This window comes from Ovis canadensis, chromosome 9 (assembly GCF_042477335.2).
Source record: "Ovis canadensis isolate MfBH-ARS-UI-01 breed Bighorn chromosome 9, ARS-UI_OviCan_v2, whole genome shotgun sequence".
Taxonomy (NCBI): domain Eukaryota; kingdom Metazoa; phylum Chordata; class Mammalia; order Artiodactyla; family Bovidae; genus Ovis; species Ovis canadensis.
Genome location: NC_091253.1, coordinates 49,276,763 through 49,289,818, shown reverse-complemented (window position 1 = coordinate 49,289,818; position 13,056 = coordinate 49,276,763). Strand labels below are relative to the sequence as shown.

At 37.8% G+C, this 13,056-nt stretch overlaps 1 protein-coding gene across 3 annotated transcripts in view; it reads right to left on the bottom strand.

Moving 5' to 3' along the window:
- RAB2A (RAB2A, member RAS oncogene family) overlaps positions 1-13,056 on the bottom strand; it is a 65,460-nt gene that overhangs the window by 12,019 nt on the left and 40,385 nt on the right. For all 3 annotated transcript variants that reach the window (XM_069600080.1, XM_069600081.1, XM_069600082.1), the window contains 3 exons: positions 11,867-11,949; positions 11,347-11,439; positions 5,250-5,361 (listed from right to left, as the gene is read on the bottom strand). In XM_069600080.1, coding sequence (XP_069456181.1) covers positions 5,250-5,361; positions 11,347-11,439; positions 11,867-11,949 — 288 coding nt within the window. The remainder of the gene's footprint in view (positions 1-5,249; positions 5,362-11,346; positions 11,440-11,866; positions 11,950-13,056) is intronic.

The following is a 13,056-nucleotide window of genomic DNA, read 5'->3' as shown; positions in this document are numbered from 1 at the left end:
ATTTTAATGTAGAGAGGAAATACAAAGAAAAAAACAAGGTAGGAATTATAGAAGCAAATATATCACTTCTAGAGCATTTGGACATCTTCAGAAAGTTGGCCTGCTGCTTCTGGGAAGGGGTATTTTCTCTCGCCTGCCGTAATCTTTGAGGCAGTTATTCCTGGGTCTGAAAAACCCTTTCAAACCACAAAGACTCCAGGAAGCTACCAGAGGGAGCTCCCCATCAAAGGAGAAGCCAGTCTATTCATCAGTGTTTTCAAGAATCTCACAGGTTTTAGAACACTTAGGGCAAAGAAGGTTTTGGACAGAATTCCACCTACAGGTTAACAAGCGGGACCAAAGCAGAAGTTGACTAAAGACTGCATCGAGGGGAGAAGGGCTAAAGAAATTAAGGAAATACTTAACCATCCACACATTTACCTACTGTGTGGGGAAAAAATGGTGCTAGATATTTGGAGATGCCAAGATACAAAGATGGTCTAGGTTTTCAAGGACTTCTGTCCTTAGTTGAGCCAACGTGAAAAACAAGAGTCGTGACGGAGTCCTGAGAGTGTGAAGATGAAGCCATGGCCAGAAGGACGCAGGAATGAGTAAGCACCGAGAAACAAGCACATCAGGGGACTGTGGGTGGCGGGTGACGGTGGAGGGGGCTGTTTGTGCCTGTCCCGTGTCACGGCATTCCATGAGGAGGAAGGAGACTCGATGACATCCTTGGAGGCTCAGGTTGGAAAGGGGGGATTTCAAGTGCCAAGAAAACTTTCTGTGAATGCACTCCCAGTTTAATAAGAAGAGCGAGGAGGGGAGGACTGGCAAATGAAGGGCCTGTCTTCCAAGCCAAGGAGTTTGATTCTGAAGTGGTGGGGAACCACTGGAGGGTTTTAATAAAGCTGGAGAGTGACATTCAATTTTCCTTTTTTAGAAAGGTGTTATAGGCAAGAGTGTGGAGGACTGAAAAATGAAGATGGGGAGTCCAGTTAGGAAGCAAACATAGAAGAGGAGAGTGTGGAGAGATACTCAGATTAATAGGCAGAAATAGTGATACACATGTGGAGAGCAACACATAGTAACTGAGTGTGAAGAGGCAGGGAAGGGGGTGCTCTGGGACACAGGAAAGGGGACTTCACAGACGAGAGGAGGGGCAGCAGCAGTGGAGCTGGACACACAGTCCAAGAAGGGTATTCCTGGGTTCAGGTGATAATTTCAACATGGAAATGTAAGACAGTAAAGGAGTCTGGAAGGCACAGATAAAAAGATTATGATATCACGAGCTAAGAGAAAAGACAGGTTATAGAAGAATGAGTGGTCAGAAGTATCACATACCCCCCAGGGATTGTTAACGTTAAGAAGATAGAAGTTTTGTTAGGTGAGGCAACTAGGAGGTCCAGCAAGACCCCGGCTGTGTGGCTGAAGTCAGACTGGGAAGCTAGTTCTGGAAAACAATGAGGAAACGGAGTGCGGTGCGCAGGCTGCTCCCTGCAGTGGCTTCCCGCGCAGCGGAGCTCAGAGTCTAGGCCCAGGGCTTCGGCAGCTGCAGCTCTCGGGCTCTGGAACACAGGCTCAGTACACAGACTTAATTGCCCCATGGCACATGCAATCTTCCCAGACCAGGGATCAAACCCGTGTCCCCTGCATTGGCAGGTGGATTCTTATCCACTGTGTTTCCATGAAGTCCCCTTTTTGTGTGATTATAGATGACACTGTATTTTAAATTTTGGTGTCCACTGTAGATATATAGAAATATAGTATATTTTAAAATATGCCTTGTATACTATGAACTTGCTGCACTAACTTATTAGCTCTAGTTTATTTTGTACATCCCTTGGCCAGAGGACTGGAAAAGGTTAGTTTTCATTCCAATCCCAAAGAAGGGCAATGTCAAAGAATGTTCAAACTACCACACAAGTGTATTCATTTCACATGCTAGCAAGGTAATGCTAACAATCCTTCAAGCTAGACTTCAACAGTACATGAACCGAGAACTTCCAGATGTACAAGCTGGATTTAGAAAAAGCAGAGGAACCAGAGCTACCAGAAATCAAATTGCCAACATCTGTTGGATCAGAGAAAGCAAGGAATTACAGACAAACATGTACTTCTGCTTCACTGACTATTCTAAAGCCTCGGACTGTGGAAAACTTGTAAAGAGATAGGAATACCAGACCACCTTACCTGCTTCCTGAGAAACCTGTATGCAGGTCAAGAAACAACAGTTAGAACCAGACATGGAACAATGGACAGGTTTAAAATTGGGAAAGGAATATATCAAGGCTGCACACTGTCACTCTGCTTATTTAACTTACATGCAGAGTACATCATGCAAAATGCCAGGCTGGATGAATCACAAGCTAGAATCAAGGCTGCCAGGAGAAATACCAACCAACTCAGATATACAGATGATACCACTCTAATGGCAGAAAGCAAAGAGGAACCAAAGAGCCTCTTGAGGAAGGTGAAAGAGGAAAGTGAAAAAGCTGGCTTAAAATGCAACATTCAAAAAACAAAGATCATGGCATCAGGTCCCATCACTTCATGGCAAACAGATGGGGAAACAATGATGGACTTTATTTTCTTGGGCTCTAAAATCACTGTGGATGGTGACTGCAGCTATAAAATTAAAAGATGCTTGCTTTTTGGGAGAAAAGCTATGATAAACCCAGACAGCACATTAAAAAGCAGGGACAACATTCTGCCAACAAAGGTTTGTATAGTGAAGCTATAGTTTTCCCAGTAGTTATGCACTATGGAAGAACTGGACCATAAAGAATGCTGAGTGCCAAAGAATTGATGATTTTGAACTGTTGTGCTGGAGAAGACTGCTGAGAGTCCCTTGGACAGCAAAGAGATCAAACCAGTCAATCCTAAAGGAAATCAACCTTGAATTTTCATTGGAAGGACTGATGCTGAAGCTGAAGCTCCAATACTTTTGCCACTTGATGCGAAGAGTCAACTCATTGGAAAAGACCCTGAGGCTGAGAAAGACTGAAGGCAGGAGAAGGGGATAAGGATGAGATAGTTGGATGGCATCAATGAATCAATGGACATGAGTTTGAGCAAATTCAGGGAGATAGTGAAGGACAAGGGAGCCTGGCGTGCTGCAGTCCAGGGGGTCACAAAGAATCGGACACGACTGAGAGACTGAACAACAAATTATTCTTGGGATTTCTACAGAGATAATCATATCATCCACAAATATAAACAACTTATTCCTTCCTTTTTGAGCTGTATGCCTTTATCTTCATGTCTTTATGCCATGTACTTATATCTTCTGGAAGGAACAAAACAGAAGAACAACACAACTTTCTGGATTGCCGCTTACTCATGACCCAACCTGAGGTGTATGAGGCAAAAATAAACCAAGGGAGCCCCTGATGCATCATTCCTCAGATCCCAGGGTCTCTAGCTGGTTGGCCGCCTTCCTGCCACCTTTCTGTCTTCTTATAACTGTTTTACATATAATGCTCAGAGTTTTAGTTGTACTCAGCAGGAAAAGTAGGTGCAAAGTCAGTCGACCCCATGTTCCCAGATGCAGGAGTCCTTTGGTTATTATTTTCATGTTCAAATGATTTCCTCTGGATCACAGAATGGACTTCCATCTTATTTTATCATGAAACATTTTTAGCTTTTAGGTAAGATCTCACATGTTATATTATGCAATGCTTATCTATGAATCCTTTAAAAATGGAATTTAAAAAGATTATCTCTTAATATCCTTGGCTTCTGAGAGGCAAATTAATTTACATGATTAAGAAAAGTGCTGTTCTCTCAAGACTGTGGAAAATTCCTGCCCTGATCAAATTTAAACAATTATTTTCATTATTAACTGCAGATACAGAATTTTTCTAATAATGCTGCCAAAACATTAATGAAATATACTTCATTTAAATGTTCAGTCAAATGACAATAGTAATTTTCTACTTATAAATAAATACCTATTGTGACTTGTTAAAAATAAGAAAATGAACACAAAGGCTTCAGAGTTAAAACTAGAAATTCAGAATTACTTTCCGGTAGTGGCTGTCTTGTCATTTGACTTCATAGGACAGCTCCTTCATAAAATATAGATAGTTCTGGTTTTAAGGTTCTCAAAATCAACAAGAAAATCCACTGTTAATAATCAATAAGGATATGTTTCATATGTCTTAAAACCACCACAACACACTAGCCCCTCCAGTTTCAAATCCAACACCTCTAAGAAAAGAATGTATCACTGAAACAGGCAGCTTTCTATTTTAAGTTAAACAAGAAGACAGAATGGATTTCTCTCTGGGTTTGCTGTGTAAAGTAAAACATTTTCATATGTCTTCAAGTTGCAATTAATTGGTAACACAGGTAAAGCATTAGTTGGAGCCTGTAACAAACATATTAAGGACAATCACAGAGCACCTCATTAAGTGGAGATGAGCAGGATATCTTACCTAAGAATTCTTCAGTAAAAATACCAATGCTGCTGAACTACTATAGTCAACTTCTGGGTTCAACAGGTAATTAGACAAGTATTATTCTTAATAAATATGTATTCACTGTTTACTATGTGGAAGGCACAGGGCTAGCTGTGGCCTAGGACCCCTATCCTTAAAGCATGTGCTTCTCCAATCATTGCAGAATCCCCTTCTGCAGCTGCTTTTAAAATTCTTACCCAGAAGGCAGAAACTGCAGCATTACACTGTGCAAACTACATATTTTCTTAGGTCTCATTTCTCCTTTTAGAGAGGATTAACTGCCTACTCCTGCATGTGCAGTAAATAAATACCATATCCCACATACACAAAGCACAGGAAAATATGGTGTGTTCAGAAAACTTCCACAGTTCAGGTTGACAACAGAAATAATTGAGATACCACAAATCTTATTTATTAAATATGGCCATGTTGTATATAATGTTACATAGCAATAATACTTCCTCTATTTAAGCAGAAGTGGATGCAAACAGCTACAAATGTTTAGTGTCTTGAAACACTTCCAAATTTCATTACTGTTCTTTTTTTTCCCTCTTCAGCCACATTAAAAAAGATTTTAGGGAAAGTATATACAAAGATCCGTTAAATCATTCTGACTTCAAGAGAAGCATCAGAATATAATTTAAGAATCTAATATAACATGAATGTTACAAGGTATTTCAAAGGAAAGAAATTTTCTACTTTCAACAACTATCTGTGTCTAAAAAGCTTATGGGGTATAACCAACAAATGATTAACAAATGATTGCTATTATGCAGAATGATAAGCATTTTTAAAAGGCCTTTTATTTACCTCTTCTACATTAGAAGCAGTCTTAGCAGAAGTTTCCATGAAGATAAGTCCGTGTTCTCGTGCAAAAGCTTCACCTTCTTCCTTTTTAACTTCTCTTCTAGATTCTAAATCACTGAACATGGGAAGGAAAGGGCTCAGTTATCAACCAACACAGTACAATTAGATTCAAAGTTGTGCTGACCATTCTTCCAATTAATTTTTCACACATAATCATCAACTGCATTATCCTGCGTATTACGAGAGTCGAAGTGCACACTGCTGAGCTTCAAAGAACTAACAATCCAAGCAAAGAAAGATTCTAAGTTAGAGTCCTAGAATGCTAAACCCAGAGAAACTCAAAGTGAACATCAAGCCTCAAATCCCACCTTTGAGTACAGCAGGTTCCGAAAGAAGGAACTATCTTACTCAACATAGTTCACTAGGCTCCTCATCCTGCAGCCAGACTCAGAGTCTGAACATGATTAAAAATAAGTCACACAATCCTCAGAGACTACAGGAAGTTGACTGATAAAATTCAAAGTACTACTGAAACATTATTATTCACCCTAGTTGGTTTAATTCCCAATAAAACTGTTAATGAAAGAAGAGAGAGAGAAAAATAGAAGTCTAATTTAGAAAGTTTGGACAGAAGTACAGTATTCATTTTTATCATACTGGAATTGTATTAGTTAAGGTAGGGGTAAAAAGTAGCTGTCTCTTCTTCAAGTATGTTTTATTGTTAAAAAAAAATTAAACTCAGTCTGCATAACTGGATGAAGATAATCTATCCAACAGGATCTGGGGACAGACCACTCATCAAATCAGACATTAAACACCTCGCCCCCACCCACCCCGGCCACCTCATGGAGCTTATATTCTAGCAGGAATAAAAAATAACGGTTGGGGTATACCCTCAACAATGATATGGCAGTGTGCTACTGTCAGCTCCCTTTTCTGACAATCATTCTTAAGACTTTTGTTATCTGAAATTAGCCTTAAGTTACACAAAATCTTCAAGAAAATACTTTCCCTTAACTGCCCTTCATCCCATTTTATGTGTATCAGTTCAGTTCAGTTGCTCAGTCGTGTCCGACTCTTTGCAATCCCACGAACCGCAGCATGCCAGGCCTCCTTGTCCATCACCAACTCCCGGAGTCCACCCACACCCATGTCCATTAAGTCGGTGATGCCATCCAACCATCTCATCCTCTGTCGTCCCCTTCTCCTACCCTCAATCTTTCCCAGCATCAGGGTCTTTTCCAATGAGTCAGCTCTTAGCATCAGGTGGCCAAAGTACTGGAGTTTCACCTTCAACATCAGTCCTTCCAATGAACACCCAGGACTGATCTCCTTTGGATGGACTGGTTGGATCTCCTTGTAGTCCAAGGGACTTTCAAGAGTCTTTTCCAACACCACAGTTCAAAAGCATCAATTCTTTAGCACTCAGCTTTCTTTATAGTCCAACTCTGACATCCATACATGACCATTGGAAAAACCATAGCCTTGACTAGATGGACCTTTGTTGACAAAGTAATGTCTCTGTTTTTTAATATGCTGTAGAGGTTGGTCATACCTTTTCTTCCAAGGAGTAAGCGTCTTTTAATTTCATGGCTGAAGTCACTATCTGCAGTGATTTTGGAGCCCAGAAAAATAGTCAGCCACTGTTTCCCCATCTATTTTCCATGAAGTGATGGGACCAGATGCCATGATCTTACGTTTCTGAATGTGTATGCCATGTTTTATTTAAATAATCCCTTATTTGGGGATATTTCAAGTTACTCACAAGTTTTCCCTACCAGTATCTCTGATGATGTCTACATTTGCAAATGTTATATTAGCAGAGGGTTAAGGATGTGTACATATAAGGGGTTGTTTGAACAAAACAAAGTGGCACTTCAGTGTTCAGTTCTTCTGTTTTAGCATGCATTTCTTCAGTTTTCCAGGCATAAAATCATATTATTGTCTTTGAGCTTTCACCCCATTAATCCCACTCAAGTCACTTTTACTACTTAAGTATCTTTCTTTCCTAAAACATTTTCTTAACTTATGCTTTCTTGTTTAGGGTATTCTAATCCTTTAACTATTAAAAACTTTCATCTTTGTAGACTCTGCTTTCTAATTTTCTGTATAATCAATTCCCAATGCCACAGTTAAGAAATATCTATGTCATCTGTCATTCTGACTAGGTCACTACCTTTCTCAGATGGTTCCACTGGCTCCCTACAGCTTAATTCACCTAACTCAAAAACGGCTTACTCTCTGTCTCCAGGTTTACCCCAATTCCCCTTATCTGATGATAATCCCATTTATCTCTGTCCATTGCCATTCACTCTTTGAATGTCATACATTTCCTTTTTTTCTTAGTTTCTTCCCTAAAATGTCTTTCCATAGCTAGTGTATCCTAAAGAACTACCCTTCTACAATCATTAGAAACATGCTTGGTATACACTATATTTTGCTCTTTCTTTTCACAACTGAACTTACAGGCAGCAACCAAATTTAAGCCACCTAAGTGGCTTCCCCAGTGGCTCAGTGGTAAAAAGCTGGCCTGCCAATGCAGGGTTCGCTCCCTGGGTTGGGAAGATCCCCTGGAGAAGGAAAGAGCAACCCACTCCAGTATTCTTGCCTGGCAAATCCCATGGACAGAGGAGCCTGGTGGGCTATAGTCCATGGGGTCGCAAAAGAGTCAGACATGACTTAGTGACTGAACAACAAGCTGCCCCAGTCTCGTTTTTTTTTTTTCCCCAGTCTCGTTTTAGACACAAGGAAAACACTGGTAAAAGTGTGAAAATTTTCTTTATTCCTCAAATATTCTCCTCTTATTATTTCACACATATGGTAGTATGAATACTTCCATATTACTGAATACAAAGACCAAAGCTTCCCTCCAATAGCCTTAATCTTAAAAGAATTTTGATATCTGAGGGGAATGACAGAATCAATCCCCCCTGGATATGGAGGGACAATTGTATGTTCTCCTAACAGCAAACCTCAATTAAAATAACACTAAAAAAATTTAATCTACTCAGTATAATATTTACTTGTTATATTACTTTTTTAAAAACAACTTTATAGCAATATAACATTAAAAAATACATTTAATAGAAAACTTGATGAGTTTGATATGTGTATACCCTGTGAAGCCACCATTCCCCACTGTAATTCACCTGTTCCTCCCCCTGTGCCCTAGGCAACTAATGATCCGCTTTCTGCTATTAAAGAACAGTCTGCATTTGCTAGGGTTTTACATAAATGGAACAACATAACATGTCTCCTTTATCCTCTTTTTTCTCGGGTAAATACTTAGGAGTGAAATGGCTAAGTGGTATAGCAAATGTGTGTTTATTTTCTAAAGAAACTCCTAAATTGTTTTGCAAAATCATTGTATGATTTTATATCCCCACCAGCAGATGAGAGTTTCAATTTCCTCTAAATCCTTGCCAATACTTGTTAAGTTGATCATTCTCTATGTAAGTAATGTTTGACAAAATCAGAATCCCTAAAATTTAATATGCTTTCTTCTAGAGTTTTTTTTTTAAATATCTTTAGCTCTTACATTGAGGTCTATAATCAATTTCCAGTTAATTTTTGTATATGGTGTGAGGTACGGATCAAGGTTAATCTTTTGCACATGGCTATTCAATTGTTCCAGCTCCATTTGAAGAAAAGATTACCTCTTCTCCTACTGAACCATGGCATCTCTATCAAAAAACAAACTATATATGTATAGACTGACTTCTGATTTCTCACTCTGTTTCACTCATCTATGTCTATCTATGCCAATATCAGAATTACAGTAGTTTTACAATAAATCTTGAAGTCACTTTACTGAAACCAGCAAATCCTCCAATATTAGCTATTCTATGACCTTCACATTTTTAAAAAAATTTTAAAATCAGCTTGTCAATTTCTACCTGCTTAAAAAAGGCTGAAGCATTTTGATTGGGATTACAATGAATCTGCAGATCAATTTGGGAAAAGCTGACATCTTAAAAATATTTATTTTCCAATCCATGAACATGGTATCTCTCTCCATTGGACTAAAAGATTCTACAGATAAGAAAGCAGTCATCTAATAGAGGAAGTTTACAAAGACTATGGTAACTACAGTTTAGAACTGGGGAATCAAACAGCTGTGAAAAATATATATTTTTAAAATTGTTTAGGGATTACTTATTTTTTGAGACACAGTTGACATATAACACTGTAAGTTTAAGGGATACAATGTGTTGACTTGAAGCATTTATATAACACAATATGACTACCACTGTAGCATCAGCTAACACTTCCATCACATCATGTGTCATTTTATTTTATGGTAACAATGGTTAAGATCCTTTCACAACACCTGGTACACAGTGCAGTACTGTTAACTATAATCACAGTGCTGTCCATGAGGCACCCAGAACTTACTCATCTTCTAACTACAAGTCTGCACTCCTTTAACCAACATCTCCCCAATCCATTTGTTTATACTACTCTCTTACTATCCCTTTAATATCTAAAGGATCTGTGGTGATGATACTCTTTTATTCCCAATATTGATACTGTATGTCTTCTTTTCTCAGTCTTCTCAAGAGCTAGCTTTTAGTTTTACTGGTTTTCTTTTTATTAACCTCCTTATTTATTTTTGTTTACCTTAGGTTTAAATTGCTCTTACCTTTCTAGTTTTAATCTTAATGTAAAGTTTAGGTTACTGATTTGAAATTCTTCCCTAATAAAAGTGTTTTGTGTTATAATCTCCCTCTGAGCACTGCTTTAACTGCAACCCTCAAGTTCTCAAGGATTGTAGACATACTAAAAAGAAACTAACCTACGAAAAACAGCCACTAATGCAAGTAATTCTTGCCCATGGAAATGCACGCTGAGCCCTGGTGGGATACAGCTATCAGTCTGTCAATTTTGTGCAGTTTTGTATCCATCTGTAAATTCACTTCAGCATTCCTTATTTGATTATCAACGTGTGATATTTTGAGTTCTCTTTTGAACCAACTGTATTATCTTACTGGTTCCCTCATTAGTGGATAAAATAAATAAAAGCTTTGTTGGGTTCATTACCATGTAACAGTCATGCTTTTACATTTCTAAAAATATTATCTTTTAATACTATTTTATAAACCTGAAGAATGAATGAATTCTGTATCTAGCAATTTTAAAATACTAGTTTTAATTGTTACCACTGTAATTTTCTACTAAATTAGTGAAAAATTTCCTACACTCTTTAAAGTTTATAGAAACTATGGTCAAGAAACTGTTTTCTGATGTATTATACTATCATTAAAAACATAAATACAAGGACATTCATTGTAATTAACAATACCTAGAGATATAAAGTAAAATAAGATTGTAAAAACAATATTAAGATGACACTAATATGTAAGTCCTAGAGGTAGGCTTAAAAGTACTAAACATGGTATCTATTAAGCAATATTATTAATAAAAGTGCTTCGGCCTTCAAGGAGAAATACACCTGATTAATCCATGTATTGCATTAACTCATATAATACATATTATTAAATCATTGAAAAAGGGAAAAAATGTTTTTCTGAGTTCTACACAGATCCTTATTTCTATTGCCAAGTATTCTGGATAATACTGAACTTAGCCAGCAAACAAATCAGTGGGTTTGATTTTAAATTACTTATCAGATCTGGTAGCTCAGATAGTAAAGCATCTGCCTACAATGCAGGAGACCCAGGTTCAATTCCTGGGTCTGGAAGATCTCCTGGAGAAGGAAATGGCAACCTACTCCAGTATTCTTGTCTGAAAATCCCATGGACGGAGGAGCCTAGAAGGCTACAGTCCATGGTGTTGCAGAGTCGGGTACGACTGAGTGAATTCACTTTCACTTTCAATCAGATAAAACTCCACAAAAATATTCTTTAAAATACACCTTCCAACAAAAACTATTTCAAATAATAATAAATTCCAATAAAGCTTATGATCTGTATTTTAAAAACCAAAAGAAACCTCTTATATTCTAAAAATTTCATCATTTAAGAAATCAATTACTTATATTTTGGACAATGTACAAGACAGGCACTTTAACAGTTACCACATAAACAGCTATCCATCTTCACCATTATGCAATAAAGATTTAAAGATATAGTCTTTTTACCTTTTATTTCCAATAAGCATAATGACCATGTTGGAATTGGAATGCTGGCGGGCATCTTCTAACCAGGTTGTCAAGTGGTTGAATGTGTCTCTCCTAAACATAAATGATAATCTGATGACTATTTTCAAAGTATTTTCCCTAGTGCTATACAGTGAACAGTATACATTCCATTAAAGATTATTTTTAGCCATATGCAATGATGAAACAAGAAACAGATTTTAAGTACAGTATCTGGAGTCATGGCTCAATGACTTTAGTTCAGTTTAGGAATTAAATGTAACCTCACTTCAGGAAATTCCAATGTATAAATATCATTACCAAACTGATCAACTTGGAATGCTTATTTATATAAGAGAGAAACTAAGTTACAGATTTCTGTAGGAAATTTAAATTTAATTCAAGATACACAGGTTTTAAAGTCAAGCAGTCAGGACAAAAAGGCAAAGTTATACTTTTACTACTGATACTTAGAAAAATTCTCTGCATTGACCACTGAGCGAAACAATCTGCAAGTTTTCACCTTGTAATATCATACACTAGCAAAGCCCCTGCTGCTCCTCTGTAATATGACCTTGTGATGGAACGGAAGGACTCTTGCCCCGCCTGTGAGGAGAGAAGAAAAGGTTGAGAGTTGCCTTTAATAAGCAGTCCTCTACGATTTCTTATTATTCAAATGTGGAATATATGGACAGGGAGAGAGTACATAAAGGAAAAGAAGAAATCCTAACTTCACCGGTCTTAGGAAAAAGTCACATCATACCACTACTGCTCAAGTCAACGAGACGCACATGCAATCCACACCCCCCACCCCCCAAAACAAGACCTCGAAACCTTTTTTGGCAATCCCTGACAACCCAATTTACTGAATGGCTTCACAATACATGAATCATTATTAGAACACAGAATGGACTCCTAGCAACTAAGCTCTGAAGACAAATTTGAAAGGAAGCAAATAACCCAGAGCCTCACATTTGAATTCAATAACCCACTCCCTGGGGCAGCTGTTGACACTAGAATAAATAAAGTCCATTGTAAATAAATGATGAATGACATCTTTACGCCCACCATCTGCTGGTATAAAGGTTGTTGGAAGGCCAAGGATGCAGATTTTACCAGTTATATCATAAACTGCAGTGAGCTTTCAACAGCGATCAGATGGAATTCTTTGAGCAATCATTTTATTATGAAAAACAGAAAACGGTTCTGAATTTATGAAATTCTTTTCTCTACACTTAATCAATTTCCTCTGTATTTGATATATAATGCTTGTCAAAAGGCAGGAGGGCATAAAAGTCATCTTAATACCCACTTGTGAAAACAGACTTCAGAGATACTAGTTAATTTCTCTCTTCTACTAGTGGCACTAGTGTTCTGCTTTTTAAGAAAGGCTGGTGTGGGATATGCCTTTTGCCTCTGAGTTTAAAATTGAGGCAGTTCTTATCGAAAGTAACTTCATTTTCAATCATTTCAAACTTTGAGAAAAAAATGGCATGTAAATTAAGTACACAACCAAGCCTGTTTTCACAATTTTTTAATTAAAAATCTAGAAACTCCTTGCATTCTGAGTTCTGATCTTCCAGCGTAAATATTCAGTCCATCCCACCCTCAGAATGCACACGGACAGCTCAGGTTCTGCCCTGTTTTAGTAGTAATACTCAGGTGCTGTTACTGTGGTTCTTACTATCCTCCCAGGGCCTAGCACTGGGTCCG